Source organism: Spermophilus citellus (assembly GCF_964194105.1).
Source record: "Spermophilus citellus genome assembly, chromosome: 1".
Lineage (NCBI taxonomy): Eukaryota > Metazoa > Chordata > Mammalia > Rodentia > Sciuridae > Spermophilus > Spermophilus citellus.
This window is the reverse complement of record NC_138182.1, coordinates 216,054,614-216,077,356: the sequence shown is the minus strand read 5'-3', so window position 1 is coordinate 216,077,356 and position 22,743 is coordinate 216,054,614. Positions and strand designations below refer to the sequence as shown.

Genomic DNA, 22,743 nt, shown 5'->3' with positions numbered 1-22,743 from the left:
ACAAAACACAAACAAATTTTTGTTATTCTTTATCTTGGTCACAACTAAACATACTCAAAGTCTAAATAATAGGAACCCAACGATTTTATGCTTGGGGTAGATTGCTAATGAATCTGTTTTATGAATTCCTTTTCTTTGACGTGGCCCCTTTCAAATACAGATTCCCAACCTGAATTTCAGCCCAAGCTTTCATTTATTTACTAATTATTTTCACACTGTTTCTTTCTGTCTAGCATGTACTGAAAAAGCTTCTGGCTATAACAGAACTGCTTCAACAAAAACAAAACCAGTATACAAAAACCAATGATGTCAGGTAGCAGCCTTTGCCTCGGTGATCTGCATGGATTCAGCATGCCCAACATGGTAATTCACATCAGTATAATTGTCTCCTTTGCTCTTGCCAAAAAATAGCACACTTTTCCACATTCCAGTGATGTGTGAGCTATGCAAACAAAACCCAAGATTCTGTCGGTAATAACTGTGCCAGCCATTTTGTAAGCTATCTGTGCAGGATATTTGCACTTTTTCCACATGGAATCTTTACCAAACTCTGAGCCTTGGTGTACAGATCACCTTTCACAAAAAATGCTATGACTGTATCTTGAACTTTGAAAATATATTTTCAATACACCAATTGCCAAAGTGTTGCTGTCTCTCGGAAAAAGAACTATGAAAACAACTGAGGAGGAAAAGCATTCTCTATTGACAATTGCATATAACTGGATTGCAGACTGTTCTTACTGTAATTCCTTCCTGTTTAGGAATATGACCATTTGACTGTTCAATGACTTCATTTGTATTTACAGTTTTCAGAGTTTGCCATTATAATAGGAACAATCTTTGCTGTATACTTTTTTAAAATACTGTTCTATTTCTCTTTCTGGAACTGTTGAAAGAAAATATATAGAATTGATCTATTGCTCATCAGCTTTATTTTTTAAACATACCATTTATTTTGTTGAAATTGTCAAAGACTGTATTTAGAGCTTGTAATGCTTTTGTTAAATGTTTACAACAGTAAATAGCTTGAACTCAGTAAATATTACTGGTCATTGTACTGAATGCACGTTACTCTTTCAGATATTTTATAGATTACCAGTTTTGTTTTGTAAAAAATGCTCCAATGCTTTTAATTACAAGTTGATTTTTCTATGTTACCCCTTTGTGCAAACAACCTCATCAGCCACTAAACAACTAATCCATCTTTGATCTGACTACTTGTTGCATCTGCTGGATATTTAGTTTGACTGTATAGTTTTATTTACTTGTTTGTGTATTTTTGTGAAATATTCACAAGGGTTAAGTTAAAATAAAACCAAGGGATTTCTTGCATAATTGATTAATTATATCTAAATATAGCTAAGCATTTAATTTCATTATTTTCTTCTTCCTTTAGGGGCAGTTCAAACTTTAGCACCAGAGCAAGGCCCAGGGAGAAGATGAAACTTCAGTCAGTATTTTTGCTAATGGTCTCTTTTGAAAAGGGTTCCATTTATTCATTCCATATGTATTTTTTTTAGCAACATCTCCTTCCTTCCCATTACTGGACAGGGGAGATAAGACATATGAACTATTGTTAGTAAACAGTTTTGAGAGAGACAGGATCCAAGCAAGGTATGAAGACCACAGGTTCACACAGTAACAAAAAGTTTTCTAAAGGCCTAGATTTCAAGAGCAACACTAGAATCTACACCTGATATGTATGAGTGAAAATGATGATTTGTAATCAAGGGTTTATTTTTCTTTACAGTGCAAGGAACAGAACCTAAGGCTTTGTGCATGCTAAGTAGGCAGTGTTCTACCACTGAACTATGCCCCCAGTCCCAAGATTTAAAATATGGATACTTAGTATCATTTTTCAGCAATTATCAAGGCAATTATTTCTACAGAGGCAGTTAGCTTTATGGTAACCGATGATACCAAAAAATACATCCTGTACTCCTTTTCCTTGATATCAATGCGTTTCATTCTCTCCTTTGTTATTTCTTTATCCTATCACTTCTTTCCTCTTTTCCATTTCTTCTGTTTTTTGGCTAGAGTTCCACAGTTGGTCTATTTTCTGTAGGTTTACAGGATAGAAGACTAAGAGATAAGGACTAGTGATATCTCCTCCTTGTTTTAACAGGAAAAAAGGTCTGCACTCTAGTTCAAGGGATTGTAATTCCCTCCCAATAGACATACTTCAGTCTATAGCCATATAAATTTATCTGCCATTCTGTAGTCTGAAATGCTTCTCCCTTTTCTGCCACTTACTAAAAACAGAAACCTGAAAGACTTAAGAGACTCCCTTAAATTGGAATGGGAAACTTGTTACTTACCTTTGTAGACCCTGTAGTAACTAGGTAATCAATGTTATAAAATCTCTTGAACGTTAATTTTTTTTAATGGGGCGGGTAGGAAATTTTCAGAGATAAATGTGGACCTTGCTCTGATGCCAAGGTTTATTGATCTGAAAGGAAAGAAAGAGATAAATTGTAAACACTTTGGAATTCTATTTTGTGTCTAGCATAATACCATTTAACCTGAACTATATTGGAGAACCATAAGCTTTGGCTTCTAGTTTTTATCAAGTCCCATTTTGTCAATTTTATTCCATTCATTCCAGAATAAGAAAGAAACAAAACAAAAAACAAACCCAAAATCTCAAGCCTAAAATATAAAGAATTATTAGAGATGGATACGCACATAATAAATACTGCTGTCATATACCAAGACAAAAGTAAACTGCTACCTACCTTCATAGAGAGTGCAGCCTGGGATGCGCCAAGTCTGAAGTGTGTGTGTTCATACAATTGAATTAGATTCAGGGCAGTTGAGTATTAGCATATGCAGACACTGCTTAATCCTATAAGGAGTGGACATTATCTTCCTATTTTCAACTTGGTAAACTGGTACACAGAGGTTTAGTAACTTAAAAGGTCATATGGCAAAGAAGAGACAGCCCTGATAAATACCAAAATAATTTGATGCCATAATCTTCAAAACTACTAATAACTGTAACATCTATTTGTCTGGATTCATATAAGGTACTATAGTAGATGATAAGTAAATTCTTATCTAGACAGCTACTCAAGAATGCATATTGGATTTAAAAAAATATATTTGGAAATGTTTTCTGATAACTAATTAAGGACAAAAAAAATTCACTACCTAGGATGACTGCTTTTCATTACCAAGTAATAGTTGCAGTATATTGTGCAATTCAGTAGTTATGCACAAATAAGTGTATCAGGCTAGAATTTACAAAAGTTTCCAGATGGCAAAACACACTCCTTAGCACTTTTAAAGGTGACCACTAAGTTTGGATTTTTGCGAGACCTTTTTTCAAAAAGGATAGGTTTGCTTATCACATTTTGTTTAAAACAATAAACACATTACAGTTTTTTTTTTTTTTTTTAAAGAGAGAGAGAGGGGAGAGAGAGAGAGAGAGAGAGAGAGAATTTTTTAATATTTATTTTTTAGTTCTCGGTGGACACAACATCTTTGTTGGTATGTGGTGCTGAGGATCAAACCCCGGGCCGCACGCATGCCAGGCGAGCGCGCTACCGCTTGAGCCACATCCCCAGCCCCTACAGTTTTAATTTGATACTAGTTGTGGTTGGGGGCATGATTGTTCAAATTAATTCCTTCCATTTTGGCTTTTATAAAGACATTTTTTATACAAAGCAACTTCACAAAAGGAAAATAACAAATAAAAAAGTTTAATATATTTTGATATTTTCACATTATACTTTTTAATAAAGTGCCACATACGCTTCCTATTTCTGCTACTTTAGCTAGCACTGACAATATTGACTTCAAATGGTTAGAGAGAATCTACTAGGTCGTCATCAGTCCATTCTTCCTAAGAAGGAAAAAGCAGAAAAGAAAACCTGTTAAGGATAAGATGTTGAAACAGAATCAGTGTCTTTTACCTCCTTTCCTCTCCTTAGGAAAATATTCTTTTTCCTATGCTTATAGAAGATAAAACAGAAAAGTTTATCATAATCTTAATAGTAATACTGGCATGATCTCACCAGAGCACTCTAATCAGGAGTAAAGCTTCTACTTGTGACCTTTTGCCTCTGATTTTTCATTTTATCTCTGGCTTGCCAATTTTAAAGAAAAGAGACAAGGGAAGAATTCTTGGAGAATAAGAAACAAAGCAAAAACTTAGCATGTGTTTGTATCCCTGCTGCCTTCTAGGAACATAGGAAGGATTCTTCATCAAATAACTATTACATGCTTCAGAACAGGCTAAGGCAAGCAAGAAAAATCCCTTATGTAATGGACAGTATACAGAAAGAAGTATGCAAAAAATGAAGACTTGGAAAACCTAAATCTTCATCATAATCCAGAACAATAAATCTCAACTATATGTCATACCAGAATGTATGAGTTAAAGTTCATTTTGTAGTAAACATACCTCTTCATGTTTGGATTTCTTTGATACATAATCATCATCTTCATAGCCTTTCCTCTTCTTTCTGTAATTAGGCAATTATCAATAAGCAATCTGGTATTGGCAACAGAAACTAAAAAATATAAACTGGCAATAAACTAACAAGGGTAATCTGAAATTTTATGTACTGAAGAACAGGGCCTGGATAAGTGGAAAGAGAGAATTATGGAAAGACATTACTTTTCAAATCAATGTTTAAATTGAATGCAGTTCTAATTAGTTTTTTTTTTTTCTTGGAACATGTCACTCTACCACTGACAAAGGAAAGATTATGGGAAGAGAATCTGAAAAAGAATAATGTTATCTTAGTTATCATAAAAAGAAACTAAAAACTAAGGTAATTAAAAGCATATTATTAACAATTATACATCAATGATCAAAGAAGGTAGGAAATGACTATATACATAGGAATTTAATCTGTCAAAGAATAGTTCAATTAAATGGGAAAAACAATATTTAAAAGCAATCTGGGAGAAAAATATTTGGAAAAAATTTACCAAATTCATAAGCAATTCCAAGTGGTTTTACAAGCTGAACAAAAAGAAAAATACTAAAGACATTCAGATATACAATTATAAAGCAAAATAAATCATATATGAAAAAGTGAGAACAAACAATAAAATAGTTGAATCACATATAAAAAGATGAGCATACAGAACTTATATAAAGCATTATAAAAACACCAGAAAAGTGGGAAAGGTCATAAGTAACCAATATGGAAGAAACATAAATGTTAAACATGGAAATATTAATGCCTCATTGTAACTAGGGAAGTTCAAATTAAAATACAAAAGTGAAGGTTTTTTTCACCCACACTGGCAAAGATTAATATAAGTGTTGTACAATATGTATGACAACATACAAAGGGAAAACAGACATACTTATTTCAGACACACACACACACACACACACATACACACACCCTGATAAAAGTTGGCAACAAATAATAAGTTACTTCTGAGATCCTGATATTTGGGTTTTGGTCAAAGGGACCTTTGACTTTACCCGTCTTGACTGACTGACAATATAGTTCTTGTGTAATGAAAAAAAAAAAATAATAATTTTAAAGATCAAAGAACAAATATTTTGTCTTAAAGTAGTACTACTCATAGTGTGGTTCTTGAACTGTTTCCAGTTTGCAGTGAGATAAGTAGTACAGAAATCGTGTATTTAGAAACTTTCATATCAATTTAACATAACAATTTTGACTGTTCATAATAAAATTTAAACTTATATTTTTGTATGTCTCATTTTTCTAGCAAATCATTTTTTATTATATTTTACAAAAGTATGTCTTAAATTTTTTAGAAAAATATTACAATTTGAGAAGCAGTCTTCAGGTGCTCATGTACAATCTCAATTGTCAAAGAGTCTTAAGCAGATGATAACTTGGGAGTAAAATGTAAAATTCTGGCAATCGGGAATTTTGAATGAGTTGCTTAGCAAGAATAATAGTTTAATAGTCTAAATAAAGCAGTGGTTGAAAACTTTCTTTAAAGGGCCAAAGAGTAAATATTTTAGGCTTTGCAGGCCATATAATCAGTTTGTCACAACACTCAACTTTCCTGCTATGACATGAATACAGCTATAATAATACGTAAACTAATGGGTAGCTATGTTCCAATATAAACAAGTGAAGGCTAGATCTGGCTGGTAGGCCACAATCTGCCAATTCCTGGTTTAAGCCCATTTCAAAACCAACCTGAAAACCCAATGAATTCTCTAATACTTTTATTCATTAAAGTAAATGTTTTTATTTCTTTATAACCTTCTAACACTTCTATAGTTACTACTGAAATCCAGGAGTGTAATTTACCAATTTCAAGATCTATGCTAAGCCATGCAATTTATAGCTATGATTATAATAAAATAGTATCTTAGCTGGGCACAGTGGCACACACCTATAATCCCAATGGCTTGGGAGGCCAAGACAGGAGGATCACAAGTTCATAACCAGCCTCAGGAACTTAAAAAAAAAGGCTAGGGTTGGGGGGCTGGGGATGTGGCTTGGTGGTTAAGCATCCCTGGGTTCAATCCCTGGTACCAAAAGAAAAAAAATAGTTCTTTAATTTGTACACTCCATACATTCCTGGACATTCCCCTACTACAACTGTACAGTTAAGGAATTCTGAGTTATAATACCTGTTCTGAATGTTCTGAAAATGTCATTCAGGATTTTCATACATATCCATTAGCATATATTCACCAAATATAGGAATCAAAATATTTCAAATATATCTTAACTTTCAGACGCCACAGCTAACTCCCACTATAAATCTTAATAAAGTAGAAGAAATTTCTAATTAGAATGCAATCCACCACAGATGTAGAACATTTTAGTTTCATCATTCCTATCATCTAAAGTTTAAGTGGATCCTTTATATAAAACAGTGTAAATTTTATGGTTATTCCACATTAGCCTACAAATTAAGAGACATTAAGGATATTCCCGTGGCTGCAAGAAAAGATCTAATAGCACATTTTCCTATTGGTTCTATCTTCAATATAATTTGTTACTGAAAGAAACTATTAAACCATATGCTTGCTCCTCAGAACAAATGGCAGGAAAAGGTTCAGGAGTTCTCTAGAAAGCCTGCCCACTGATTTCCTACAAGGAGGAACAGAATAGGAAAAGACCTATAAGCCAAAGCCATTGGTGAAAGCAGAATCGGAACTGTACAAGGGAAGCCAAATCAATTATTATGTTTAATCCTATTAGAAATGTACTCAGCTAAAAAAAAAATCTGATCAACAAGTCAGTTTTTCCCACACGAACAAATTTTTTACAATAAAATTACAGTCTTAAAACTAGTTGGATTAGATAACAGCTATAAGTATATCTGAATAATTCTTTCTACTTACGTAATTACATTAAGTGCAAACTCTGCAGAATGACATCGCTCCAACTTCTGTTTTAGAATGGCAACTTCTTCAGATCTGGGTGGTTCATACTTTTTCACTAAGTTTCTCATGCCTGTGTGGAGATAAAAAATGATTTACACTGAATTATAAAAAGGTTTCTCATGGTAAAGGGAGTGAATAATAATCTCCCGTCTTGTTATAGCAAATCACAAAAAAAACACTTGACATGATTAATAGGATTTGTTATTCTGGATTAAAATCCAAGAAGTACCACACTTAAATTCCAGTAATTTATAGCTGATTGCTCTTTATCCCATCCATATGGTACATAAAGATAAACATGTATTTTAATGTTTTTACAAATATTACCATGTTCACTTTTAAGTTTTTAGCTTTTCTTTTTAAAAATTCCTACACAAACATAGGGAACATACTTTGTATCTTAAAGATGGTGGGTGAGGAGTATACTTCTTGTTTACAAAAGAAACTGTTACTATATAACATGTAATAAAAAAGGAACATTTAGTATAATAAAAAACATGTCAAGTTGGGTGTGGTGGTCCCTGCCTGTAATTCTAACACTCAAGAAGCTGAGGATGAAGGATTTTTTAAGTTCAAGGCCAGCCAGCTTGGGTAATTTAGCAACAACCTCCTCAAAATTTAAAAAAATAAATCAATTAATAAAAATAAATTATATAAATTATATAAATATATGTATTTTATATAGGCGTAGGGGCTGGGGGCATGGAATCAGGATGTAGCTTAGTGACACAGTGTTACAGTGCTCCTGGAATCAATCCCCAGTGACGCTACCACCAAATAAATAAATAAATAAACCCATGTCATATCTTCCTTTAGGTTAAAAGAAAACTATTAGTAACTTTATAACTGTAAAAAATAAAATAAAAATTTAAAAAATCCTCTAGCTGATCTTGTTGTTCAAGTGTCATAAATCAAAGAATATAAATTTCAAGGTTAGGGAAACAAAGATCTAGGCTCATTATTAGCCAGCCACATGCTCCAAATGGGTAACTATATTCCTGATTTATTTCATAATGAAAACAAAGTAATGTTTTCAACTGAATTAATACTTAGAACTCAGTATACTTGTTGTGTTAAACTTATGAATATTTAACGTTGTTCAAACTCAGTATTTTATGGAGAATTATTTTTTCCTATATAAATAAATGGAACAAAATAAAGGTACTGAGAAATTAATAATAAAATTCAAAGCTTTAAATGAGTACAGTGGTTTATCTTTAAGGCTCCCTTCCAAGTATCTGGCCAAATAAGAATTAGCTTTGGAAGTGAACCCTCTGGTGGTAAAAGTGAAGACCTACAGCTTATGATCAAATCCATCATTCTCAAAGAGGAAAGCCCTCAGCCCTCAAGATCACTTTGGAGAAATAAGAAATGAAGTCTATATGCCCCAAAGCATCCTAACTTTTAAAGTAAACATAAGAATGTTTATATTTACTGTCATCCCAAATCAAGATCTGAAATCTTATATTTTATTGGTTTAGTCAACATTTAGTTACAAATTTAATTAATAATAATAGTCACAAAAATTTTGTGAACAAAAGAAATTTTAACCCTAAGCAGTAGTCCAGTAGCCGTGAGCAATCAGTGTGTCATAGGCAAGAATAAGAATGAAGAGGAATGCCAATCAGATATGTAGAGATTCTACTCGGTCTTTAAAACAGGGTTTCTCAACACTAGCACTAATGACAATTGGGCTGGATTATTCTTTGCTGTAAAGGGCTAGACTAGTTTCCTGAGGCTGCTATTAAAATTACCATAAATGTGGCATTTTTAAATAACCAAAATGTATTCTCTCAAAGTTTTGTAGCCCAGGAGTGTGAAATCAGGTTCACTCAGCCAAAATTAAGGTATGGGCAGGGTAACTATTTCTGGAGATTCTAATGAGGAATCCATTTCTTGCCTGTTCCAACTTCTAGTGGCTGCCAGCATTCTTTGGCTTGTGGCCACATTCCTATAAATTTCAAAACCAGCATCTCAAATTCTCTGCTGTCTAAACATTGTGTGTATCAAATTTCTCTCTACCTTTCTCCCATAAGAAACTTTGTAACTGCATTTAGTCCTCACCTCAGTGATCCAGATCAATGCTACCATCTCAGGATTGTTAAATTATCCACAAATACCCACAATCTCACTTTGTTCTTTTTTGCCATAGAAAGTAACATTGACAGGTTCCAGGGAATAGGACTTGGATCTCTGTTGGGAAGCCATTTTTTTTTTTTTTTTGCTTTCTATAGGAGCTCTCCTGTATACTGCAGGATGTTCAGAAGCAGTCTTACCTCCACCTATTAGATGCTGTTAACCATTACTACCCTCTAAATTGTGACAGTCAAAAATATCTCCAGAAATTGTAAAAATTACCCCTAGTTAAGAACCATGGCCTTTGTTATTATCAACTAACAAAATGACCAACAAGTGACATATTAGCTAGTTAAAATTGACTTATATATACAAAATAGACATGCTAAATTTAAACATTATCCATAAGTTAGTTTCCTTTGATCTTTCTTAGTGCCTATCACATGATTGTGTGTACTTTAAAAGAATCTTACTGGCTCACAAATCCCCTTCTGAATCGTATTTTCTTTTCCTGATATGTCTGAAGACCTATATATGTTGTGGTGGTCCCTGCCTGTTATTCTAACACTCAAGAGGCTGAGGGTGAAGGATCTTCTAAGTTCCTTCACTGAATTCAAACATTATCCTTAAGTTAATTCCTTCCATGTACCTTTTATCTGTTCTCCACCAATGTATTTTTAATGCTTCTATAATACAAAAATCCAATATAAGTAAATCTAAACAAAAATCTGCTATCTTAAGTTAAATACCATATATTTATTCAGAAAACAGCTTTGTAACAGACCAATTTGTAAAGTATTCTGTTTTACTTACTTTTCATTATATCTAGTAACTGTGACAAGCAAGTTCTATTTTCTCTCAGCATTAGACTCTCTGATAAATAACTGGCAAAGAAAAAAAAACAGTTTCAATCTACTGAAAACATATAGCATATTACAAAACTTGATATTATAAATTGTTTGCTTCTAGGTTCATTTCTTTGCAATTTTAAAATTAATATATTTTTTAAATATTATATAACCCTTTGAACTCCATAAAAGTATAATTTATAACAATTACAGTCTTAAGGATTTATTACAACTCATTTGAGCTTAAAAATATTCACTATTCAAAGTTAACTAATTCAAATTTTATAATACATAATCTTTCAGAGGGAAAATAGTAAGAAAACAGCAATACGAATCAATATTTATAATGTTTATAGTATCTGATTTAGAATTTCTGTAAGTCTAACTTCATTTGATGGATAAGGAATCTTAATTATAGGGATGGACAAATCATGACCTTGTATTTCACCAAGTCATAAAGCTTGTTACCTAACAGACCTAGAATTTGGCATTAGTAAGGATTTTCTCTTTGAATATCAAGATCAGGTTACCTATAATTGTACTTCTAAGGAATAAAAGGCATTCAAACCAATGACAGTATCACCCTATGCTTTATTAATCTATTACATCTTATTTGTATCAAGTCCAATCAAAGGTGTCAGTACTTTTCCATCAATGTGATATAAAGCCTAATTATGTTTTTCTAAGAATCACTATAATAGTATGAAAATACAATCTGTATGTTTAAGTTTTTACTTAGTCTGAAGTTTAATGTACCCAAAATTGGTCTATAGTTCGATAAAAGCCTAAGTGAACAGATTCTTAAAGCGTAAATCTTTGAAACTTAAGTACAAAAAAGTTTTTCCCTTGGGAAAAATAGTTAAATAAACACTTTAAGAACTGCTATCGCTATTCAGATTATTTAAAATTTATTACAAGGTTTAACACCATCTTGAAAATTTGATATTATGTCTTCATTGTCTATTATGGGAACTAATTTTGGATATGGAAATCAATAACTTTTTTGACAATTAATGCATTTCTGGTCATAAATGATTCAAAATAACTAGTCATTCCCTTTTGCCTTCTTTCTGCCATCTTTGTTTCTTTTTATTCCTCCTCCTTTCAATTTCTTTTTTTTATTCATTTTTTTGTTGTTGTCAATGGACCTTTAGTTTATTTACTTATATGTGGTGCTGAAAATCCAAGCCAGTGCCTTATACATGCTAGGCAAGAGCTGTACTACTCAGCTACAACCCCAGCCCCTCCTTTCAATTTTTTAAGCTTAAGAGTGATACACTTGGTTTTGAGAGCTGGCCAGAGTCTTTAAATCTAAGAAAGTTTTTAAACTCAATTCTTGAGTTGGACTTTTAATATTTAATTTGTTAAAAATCCACAGGCAAATAAGAATACTTAACAAGTCAAACCAGTGAAATAAAGCTCTATATCCACTGAAAAGAGAACCCCAAAATAACATTCTATGAGTAGTCATTTGAGGCACTGTCCCAAATGTAAACAATATCACAAGAGCCTTCCTGTTAACCAATAAATGTAAATGGCAATTCTGACATATCCCAAAAGATTGCCTGTAAATCACTTTTAAGTTTATAATGAATGGAAGTATTTCCCTAATATGGGAAAAATGCTCAATGTCTACAGTCCTTGAGAAAGTCATAAAAGCTATTTAAGCTGCAATGAACCAGGGTACCACAATTTCATTTTTTTCTATTTGGAATTATAACTAAACTAAAACTGTAATCTGGACCTTAGAATGCTTAACTAAACATATCACTACATAACTCCCACATCACTAAAATCTCACCACAAAAAAACCCTGCAATATACACTGAATAAGATGCTTCAACAGATTAAATGACTTTTGGCTATCTAAATTGTGGGAAAAAAATGAAAGTTCCACACCTAAACTCCATAAATATCAACGATTTACATGGCTATCTTTCCTAAGTAGGGCAAGGATTTATATCTTGTTAATTTTCACACTCCTAAAATGTAGTACAGTTCACAATGGGACCTAGAAAGCAGTTAATAAATGTTATGGCTTAGTAAACAAATGGAGTGTAAATAATTTTATGATTAAATGTACATACTTATATACAGTTGCTTAGTTCTTCTTTGCAGAGAAGCAAAACCATAAATTAAAAAAAAATAAGCCCACAATCCCTTATTTTGAATGCAGATGTATTTTAAAATTTAGAATTATTCATGTTTTAGAAAAGTAACCTGGTATATACTATAATATGTGAAATACCTCAGAGATATCTGAGGCAAAATCCTTTATTCTGCAAGGAAACATAAATACTCCTACTAAGTGGGGTAATAACTGAATCACATTTCTTCATGCTTGCTACCACCTCATTTGGACTTCAAAATTCTAGATACATAAACATATAAAACAGTTAAAGTTTAAAACGTTTTATCTTCCTTCCTCAGCTATTTCTAGGAACAAAACCACAAGAATTTTAAAGATCATGAATAAAAAAAATAAAGAAAGTAAAAATATAGTCTAATTTGATAAGCAATTGGAGCATAGCAAATATGTCTGTTACATCATTATTCCTCCTCTTCAATTAAACAAATTATAACCAGAGTACTGGTAAATTCATTTATGGACATAATCTATAACATTTAATTAATCTTTACACAGAGTACCATTGTGAGAATCAAGTGATTTTAATTCATATAAAGTGCTTATCATACAGCCTGGGTCTCGGTGTGTAATTTATTTGTTAGCTATTACTATTTATGGTTCAATTATAATTTATTTGGACATCATCTAAAGTATTATTCTTTCCACAAACCTTTACTGAATTCTATGTTTCACATATGCTTTATAGCAGAGCAATAACGATTAAAATAAAGCAAATACACTTGCTATATTCAAGTTGTTTACCAGTTTGTAAACTTATAGATTCTCCATATACTAATAAGTATATCAATCTTTCCAAGATTACCTGTTTTACTTTAGTCATAAATGTATTTTCTTAATTCAACAATACTTTGCTTAATTCTTAGACTTCTTTAAAAGGCAATTGATCTCATTTCTTCCCTCATCAACTTTTTCAGAGGCTACAAGGAATATACAGAACTAGAATCACAAGTGGACCTTACTTAAAAACTTAAACTCCAGTAAGAATTAAATCAAGTGACTGAATCTGACCTAAGGTAAAACACAAATTAATACCTTTCCATAGCAATCCCAGCCCTGGAGGCACTAGATAATATGGCAGTCAAGGCAATTTGCGAAGGTGTGTATAAAAGATAAGCATCAGTCAATGCAATTCTATTAAGAAAGTCATCAGCTGTTTTCCTCAAAATCTCTGGATTCTCCAGCATGGGATAACGGGTCTAGAAATAAAGTTTGCAAATGTTACCATTTCTGTTTAATAGAGTACTTACAATTCAAAAATATTTATATTGACTAGAAAGTGTTTAATACAAATGCTAAAGAACTCCTTTTCCGTATACCACAACAAGAAATGAACTTTTAATATGAGATTACTTTGTATGCACTATTAGAATGAATAAAATTTAAGCCAATAAATTCTGAATATCAAACAACATGTCTTCTCTGATATTATCCTTTAACTCAGTGATTTTCAAACTTTTCTGAATACCTCAGTAAGAAATATATGCTTTAAGATAACATCAAAAGTTCCCAGCACAGTAGCACTTGATGCTATTTTAAATTTATGTTAATCCCTTCTCTTTACCCTTTTCCACCTGAGATTCAGATTCTAGAGATTCAAGTAGATTTAAAGTAGATCCAAGAAATGCATATTCCCAGGTAGACTTTCCAAGTGATCCAGGTGATTCAGATAAAAGGCCACATTTAGGAATCATGTCACCATATTTTTTTTTTTTTTTTTTTTTTAAAGAGAGAGTGAGAGAGGGGAGAGAGAGAGAGAGAATTTTTTTAATATTTATTTTTTAGTTCTCGGCGGACACAACATCTTTGTGTTTATGTGGTGCTGAGGATCGAACCCGGGCCTCACGCATGCCAGGAGAGCGCGCCACCACTTGAGCCACATCCCCAGCCCATGTCACCATATTTTGATAGGAAATTTCTTCTAAAGTTTACTTTAATGATTCTTGAATCTACTAGACTTCTCCGAAAACATACAGAATTATTTTTAGAATAGGCCCGAGATATATGGAAGACCTTATATTTCCTGATAATTCCTCATATCCTTTAAGATGAACCCTAAATCCTAAACCCTCTTGTTAATAACAGATCTTCATAAACAAGACCTCAAACAGTATGAAATCTGTCTATACTTGGCAACAAAATATCCAGAGTTTTAACTGTGTAGTCCACACAAGCCTATCATTATCCCAAGATGCCTGACCTGATATGATGATACACTCTACTCTGAGCACTAATGTTCTTTCCCCAGTACACTGGCTTAATACTTCACAGCAAGTCTCTCTGCTCAGAATCTCTGGTCACACATCCCTGTAATTGATCCCACTTACCAGTGTTCTCTAATCCTCACTTCCTTCCTGAATTCCCTTCTCCAATAGATTGCCAACACATTTCTACTTAACGTCAACTATATTTGATTGCAAACAACCTTCTGTTCTGCAACTATACCCAGATTTCTGGGTAGTACCAAGAAAAACATACAGCCAGAAGTCTGATAATGTTACTAAAAATTCATGTTTAATGACTATGCTAAGTTTCTTTACACTACTGAGCAGAGATAATATTTTCATAGAATTTTTTTTTTCCAATTTTTCAGTGAGTATGGTCAACATTTCCATCTGTCTCAATGTCTTTGATAATTCTCAGAAACTCGATCATTCTCAGAAAATTATTTTTGCTCTTAACAAAGAAAGGCACTATTTCCTGCCATTACCAAATTCCCAGGCCTAACAATATCCTCATCCATACTTTCTTTTCCTTTTGTTAAAAGGAAGGGCTATCATTCCTTCCAATGCTAATTCTTCCTTGCATCCCAGGCCAACCCCTTCTTCCCTGCTCCAAAAGAGAAACTTGAGCTATATAGTTTCCATTTTTCCTTTAATCTTTCTCTCACTATTAGTTCCCTAGATTAGTAGTGAAACATGTATTAGTCTCTTCCACAAAACAAAAACATTTCTTCTGTTTCTACCAGTTACCACATTTTCTCAATCCTTTTTCCACTTCAAAGAGCAACTGTTTAATTCAAATTACATATTCAGTTATGTGCTACATAACAATTCCTTCAGTGATAAACCACATATATGATGATGGTCTCAGAATATTATTATGGAGCTGAAAACTCTTATCATTTAGTCATTTCACAGCTGTTATAAAGTCATAGTACAATGCACTACTTTCTGGTGATGCTGGTATAAACAAACCTACTATTGAAAGAGTTACTTAGTTCCTCATATTATTTACACTGACACACAAGAAGAGAGAAATTCAGGATGATTAAAGGTTATAAAATTTTAGATTCTTTAAAAGAATAGGAAGTAGTATTCTCACTAGTTTACTTCATATAATAAGTTACCTTTATATCAATGAGGAAGCCCTCAAACGGTCTATAAGGATTGTGAACAATAAGATGAAAATTAAGCTGTTGTATAAGGAGTAGCTCGTATTCCAAAATCTGTTCCAGTGCCTTCTCCTGTCCAACAGGACTCTCCCGAAGGTTCCCAACAAACTGAGGACTAGACACATTGAATTCATCTACTTTGCAAGCCAAAAATGCACAAGTAAGCCTACAAGAAAAAATAAGGGAGAGTGAAGGTGCATGCATATACTTTTGAGAAATAGCTAAATGTTTTAGTTCTAAAAGTACTTTCTAAAATTGCCTAATATTCACAAGTCATTACATTAAATATTGCAGATAATTAGTGGTGGGCAGGGGGAGTTCCTCTTCAACTTCTATCCATTAGCATTCATAAGACAAACTATAAAATCAGGTTGATCTAATATTGCCATGGTATTCGGCCATTGACTCAATGGTAGTTTCATATAGTTCAACCTCAAATCTGGAAATACAAAATAATTGAGAAAGAACAGTAGTTTTTATCATGAAACGTAGATAAAAGAGTTAAAAAACAGAACAGTATACATGTATGTACCATGTGACTATGGAGTTAAAAAAGAGAATAGTATATATGTATGTACCATATGACTATGGAAAAAAGATTTAAGTTAAAAGAACATTTCAGGGCTGGGGTTGTGGCTCAGAGGTAGAGCGCTTGCCTAGCACGTTCGAGGTCCTGGGTTCAATCCTTAGCACAACATAAAAAAAATTAATAAAGGTATTAAAAAAATAAAAATAAAAGAACATTTCAGAAGGCCATCAGTAGAAATTTCTGAAGTCATCTGAGCAGTGGATGATGAGTTCATGGGCAAACCTATAAAATTCAAGTAGTGACTATATGAGTTCAGAGTCAAAAACCAGAAGAAAGCTACTGCAGAGAGCTTTTGGAAGTTCCAAAGGATCAAAGACCTGAGCTTGACAGGTGGGAATGGGAATGAAAAAAAGAAAATAAGTAGGAACAATGTGATTTTAAAGTCTTGAGTCTCATACTGTTTTTATCTTCATTAATGAGCATCATGCTTAGCAAAGCAGAAACAAAACAGACCTCTGTTTAACTAAAGTTAAAATGAAGTTACAAGATCCTTAGACTGAATGGGTGGGGACAGCAAGGAATCACCACAAATGATTTTCAGCTTAGCAACTGAAAGAACAAAAGTGTCACTAAAAAAACAAAACAGTATTAAGGAAATAGTTTGAGAAAAATAATATGAATTTGGACAAGTTCAGATGCCATCTACATTATAGGAGATAAAAGTAAATAAGGATTTTAAATTCTGAATATGAAACATGAATGCCAATCTAAATTGCCTTAGTGAGAAATTCCCTAGCCCCTCTGCCCCATGCCCCTGTCTCTTACATATACACACACCTCACACACAAATATTCACAGTATAAAGGTCTTTAATGAAAATAACAAACTTTTACTCACATTATTATCCGTGGGTGATATTCCATTACAGAGTTATTTAGATAAAAACGCTTGAAATACATGCAAGCTGTACCCTAAGGTTAAAAAAAAATATATATATATATATATTATCAGGCTCTATTGGCACATGATACATGATAAATTTTGTGAAAAAGAACTTATTTGTGCAAAGGTTTCTCTGAAAATGCTCTCCAAATATCAATAACTGCTAATTTTCCTTTAATCAAAATAAATTGTGATTAAGTATTATGAAAATTTCATAGTTAGAAGATTCTTTCCCACCCTTTGGCCATCTGACAGCAAGCCTTCTAAGTAATCCTTATGGTCACTGGATTTTAAAACATATATATTTATTTTAGAATTAAAGAGTTCAAAAATGTCTAGAGTCAGAAAAATACAAATGGTCACAAATTAACTAACCAATGTTGGAAAAGTCCTAACAGAAAATCATAGTTGGTACAATAAACCTGCTCTCAATCCACTAATCCAATAAGAGATGACGTAGGAGATCTGAGATATAACTGTGATCACTGCTGCTGAAATGAACTGTAAAAGCAGCATCTACTATTTACTAAATGTGTCCCACTCTGTGCCAAGCACAAAACTATCAATTCCTTACAACAACTTGGTGAAGTATTACTATGTCTACAGAAAAAGAAACTGAGTATCAACAAGGTTAAGTGATTTATTCAGATAGCTAATAAAGAATAGGGCTGAATTCAACGAAGAGCTGTCTATATTTTTAACAAACATGTTATTTGGCTAGAACTAATGAAATAACCATTTAATCTATTTTATGACAGAAAAAAAGAATATTCATTTCAAATATTTTTTAAAAATTTTGTCATTTTATATAAAAAATTCTTCACCAGTCATAAACATGTTGCATAAAGACAAATTCTACATAAGTTAATTTAAGGATTGCTTCTTCATCCTAAAATCACTTATACCTACTACTTCATTTTATACTTCCTTTAACAGCAAAGAGCCAAATTTCAAGATAGAAACTAATAAAGTATTCTAAAATTCTTTGTGAATCTTTAATATCTCAGATAAAGATCTGTGAGTTAAGAAATAACATAAATATTTTTGAACTTATATTTTAATATACTTCAATTTTTTTTTCAACTATAAAAATGAAGACACCTAATGAGAGATTCTATACTAGGTCATAACTTTAACACTTAATATATATTGACTTTTGTATTTGAGCTTCACAACAAACCCCGTGAGATAATAAGCAAGGTAAAAATGTTTTACACACTCTTCCACTCTGGCTTTTGTCTTTATCATTCTGCTTTTTAATATAAGCTACCTACTTCTCCTTACCATTATCTTCCCCATCAAAAACAAACAGGGATCTCAGAACTGTATCTACGAAACAACCAGAAGACAATTTCTAAATCAAAGATAAATCCCCAGCTTCTACTAATGAAGGTTTTAAAAAATTTATGGCATGAGTTTCAACTGGGACATGATTACTAACTATTGCATTATTCCAATGCATTATTCCAATCATATATTGAGTGTGACAGAATTGAAAAGTACTAATCTTTGTTCCGAATTCTATTGTTCACTAGTTGAGAACCTGGAGAGAAAATGTATCTTTTTCTTTCTCTATAAAATAAGGATATTATGGCTTACCCAGACCTCAAAATTCTATAAGATTTGAAATACTTTGCAAGATATGATACAGAAACTCATAATTTAAGGGTTTTATTGAAAGATATGATAAAAACTAAACAAATACAACCTAAGATGAATTTTTTCAGATTAGAGGGAATAGGGAATTTAGAAATTTAGAAAAGGTCAGATTTCATAAGCCAGGTAAAGGACATCATACTTCATTACTATAATAACTTACCACAACAGACCGTGGCATTGCAGGCTTAAACACTGAACAGAATTCTAGTAATCTTTTTTCATAGTATTTGCAGAGTGTCATTTCTTCGTGAGGTTCAAGGAAGACTGGATCATTTGGAAGAACCTTTAGAGCAGAAATTACAATATAAATTCAGTGAATTAATTGTAAAACTGTCTTCTGTTCAGATTAAATTAGGTTTATAACTGCAACAAAGGAAAATATGCCACCCACCATTCTCTTTATAGATTTGCTAAGCATAGCACAAAATATCTTTATAAAAATACCGATAAACTAAAACTATACCATTTCACATGTAAGCTGGACGTTGCTTCATGAATACATAAACAATCATGATACAGTATATGTTTGCAGGTTTAATGTCATTAATTGTAAATTCAAAAGAAGATACACGTTTTTCACGGATGGAAAGTTTTCAGCATCCTTTGTCAATCACTGTCACACGAATTGAGATTTAAAACAGCAAATGTCTCAGTAAATTTCTATGATTTTAGTTCCCAGTTCTTGGAGATTTTTTTTAAAGCCATCCCTAACAAAGTAATACAAGTACTAAAATATGAAATCAGTTAAGTGTAAAAGGAGCTCAATAGCAACAGGCTTGGAGGCATGGAATAGGTAGGGGGACTTGTAAGAGAGATTAAAAAGGAGGCTGAAGGCTGTACAGGGAGTTGGCTAGGAGGTCACATTGCAAACCATCTTCAGTCAAATGGTTTGAAGGTTTCCTGTCTTACTCCCTCAAGAAATCCATTCACCTCCAGGTTGCCAGAGGGCTCTTTCTATAATGAGGACCTGATATGATTAACTTCTCATTTAAAATCTTTCAAAAGTTCTCCATAGTTTCTGTATAAATTTCAAAGTCCTTACTTGGGCTTAAAATTTTCTTGCCTATTTAGGCCATTGCTGCACAGGTACTCAGTTTCAGCCAAACGTCCTCAACATTCCATGTACCTGCCATGCAGCTTTTGACTTTCCACTCTACTAATGTGGCTGTTTGTCGCGCATGTTCTTTTCCCATCTTCTTCCCATCAACTACTGAGAAAAGCTTTCCCCAACATCTCTGACAAGTAAAAGGTTCTTATCCTCCACTGCCTCAGCATCTATGGTCTGTTCTTCGCCATTTTACAAGACGTAGTCAGCCTGCCTCACTACTGTGGGGACTGCGTTGCTAGTCCCCGTACCCACCGAGCCTGGCACAATGCTCGCCTACTTATTGGATAAACACACTCCGCACCGCGGAGGCGGAGGCGGAAGCGGAAGCGGGAGTGAGAGGTTGTGTTGGAAGCCCAAAGAGCTCCCGCAGCTGCTCAAAGTTTTGAGGCCGGGGCTGAGCGGGTGGCCGCCAGAGACCTCACCTTCCCGTTTGCCACCACTTTGCATTTGAATTTGCGATTGGCGTCGGCCCGCAGACGCGCCAGCTGCTCCTCACTGGCGAAAGTCCAATGTCTCTTTTGGCTGCTGTTGTGGTACATCTTAGCGTCCAGGACCAGGCCCAGAAGGAAGGTCTGGACAAAAAAATAATAATAAAAATAATCACAGCAACACCTTAGTGTGAAGCAGACGTGACTCCACCAGGATCCCGCGGAAGCCTGGAGCGTCAGGCCGGCTGGCGCGGGCGCGCTGACGTCACGACCACGTGCTGAACCTGCTGACAGAGGCGTTTCCGGAGCCCTCTAAGAGGGGAGTGTCTTCGGTGTTCTTGGGCCGGCAGCTGATGACACAGGTGGGCGGAGCCTAAGGAGCCGGTTGTTCTGGTCAGTGAGTCCTTAACTTAGCTCCTCCCCCTAACCCCTCCCCTTTCATGCAGGATATAAAGAAACAACAGGCAAGGGTGTCCAAATGGGATGTAGTAAATTGGTTGGAGTAGGTTGACATAAATTCACATTAGGTAATAAGAAGTGGGAAAAAGCTTGGAGAGTGTCAATGTTTAAATATTGACCTTAGAGGGAAAATTACATTTGAGCAAAAGTTTGAAAGAGTTAAGAAAGTAGCAGGAGGGATGTGGAGGAGTTGAGGGGAGTGAGAACAGTAAAAGTCCTAAGACAGAAGCATTCCCAGCGCTTGCTCGCGCTGTCTCTCTCTCTCTCTCTCTCTTTCTTTTAATATTTACTTTTTAGTTGTAGTTGGACACAATACCTTTATTTATTTATTTTTATGTGCTGCTGAGGATCGAACCCAGTGCCTCGCACACGCTAGGCAAGCATTCTACTGCTGAGCCACAACCACAGTCCCACTCCCAGCTCTTTCAAAGATGGGTGTGGCAGCCAAGGAAGGAAGAATTCTTGGACCACTAGGAGAAATCTTTGGGAATGGAACATGGTTGGAAAACTAAAAACAGTGGACGTGACTGGTCCTTACTGTTCTGCTGCTAAGATGGCCTTTCCCTGTACTTTCCCCCTTACCTTTCTGTTGATTATTAGCCAATCCTCTCCCCGTTTCTATCTTTGAAGTCAAAGTGTATGGTAGTTTTAGTGTTTTCTTGAGAGTCCCATCTTCATTATTGCTTCTAGAGAATCTTAGCATTATAAGCTATTTTAATGCTTAAAAGATTTACATTTTATTATGACTTTTAAAAATGCATTTAAGAGATAAAATTTATAACGATTCCAAAAGTCTTTACTAGTTTTGACTTTTGTCCCACTTGGGCTACCTTATCTCCTGTGTATTGGGTATCCTGTGTATCTCCTGTATATCATGTGTATTCAAATATACTAGAAAGATGGATTTTCCCTATAGCAAGAAGTTTTCCTAATAAGGGACAAATAAAAAACAGATAAAAATGACAAAACCTAGAGCCATACAGCTAGGCAAGATGGCAAGATAATGTAATGCTGCCCTCTGTGAAAATGTAGTTAGAGGATTAAGAAAGGGAGAACTTTTTGTTGGATGTAGTTATGAGTAAAGTTTGTCACAGTTATTTGGACTCCTCAAATTTATACCATTTGTGATTTATAAAATTGGAGATACATATACTTCTCAAACATTATTGATAATATGGACTAGTAAATTGGCTAAGAAAATTGAAAGAATGAGAAAATAAGTTGACACTAAAAAGGACATGGCAAGTAACAAGTCCAACAAATTGTGGACAACCTAAAATGTGGCCTAATGGAGAAAGAATAATTTTATAATAATTTTTGTGCCTTTCAGCACAAAAGATGGGCAGAAAAAGAAGTGATCTAAATAAATGAACTTGTGAAATTAGACTCATGACAGCTATGTATATCGAATCAATTCTCTCTCTTTTTTTGTTTTTTGAAAGATATTTGACAACACCTTAGTTTTATGCCAAGGCAAATGAAAAGGGGCATTTGAGGGAATTAGCAGAATATGACTTCCATAGTTATGTGAATAAAATTGGTGAATGTCAATGTCATAGTTCATTCAGGAAGATAAATATGGAAAAGCCTGTATCACTGCTCTAACTATATTTGTAAAGTTTAACAAATATTAGTCAATGAAAATTAACATCGACCATATTTTTTTCAGGTAGCATGGAGATTGGGCTGTATCTGAATAAACTATCTATAGAATAAAGTTGTTTTTGATGTCATACATCAAGGCTTTTATATGATTTATTCTTATTAAAGCAGGCCAGAAGGCTGGGGCTGGGGCTCAGCAATAGGGCA

The 22,743-nt window shown here is 33.7% G+C and overlaps 2 protein-coding genes across 5 annotated transcripts in view; one reads left to right on the top strand and one right to left on the bottom strand.

Moving 5' to 3' along the window:
- The window catches only part of RASA1 (RAS p21 protein activator 1), a 106,698-nt gene extending 102,299 nt beyond the window's left edge, over positions 1-4,399 (top strand). For 2 of the 4 annotated variants that reach the window (XM_081294931.1, XM_081294929.1), the window contains one exon: positions 234-1,377. In XM_081294931.1, coding sequence (XP_081151057.1) covers positions 234-317 — 84 coding nt within the window. In that variant the 3' untranslated portion in view covers positions 318-1,377. The other 2 variants (XR_014022077.1, XM_081294930.1) reach the window with 2 other exon arrangements.
- Positions 3,577-20,726, bottom strand: CCNH (cyclin H). The gene is made up of 9 exons (XM_081294942.1): positions 20,470-20,726; positions 19,100-19,222; positions 17,236-17,309; positions 15,765-15,975; positions 13,451-13,614; positions 10,235-10,305; positions 7,304-7,415; positions 4,406-4,466; positions 3,577-3,844 (listed from the first exon to the last, which is right to left on the bottom strand). Exons 1-9 carry the CDS (start codon positions 20,584-20,586, stop codon positions 3,806-3,808), a joined length of 972 nt encoding a protein of 323 aa, XP_081151068.1. The 5' UTR covers positions 20,587-20,726; the 3' UTR covers positions 3,577-3,805.
- Between the last annotated feature and the right edge of the window lie 2,017 nt (positions 20,727-22,743).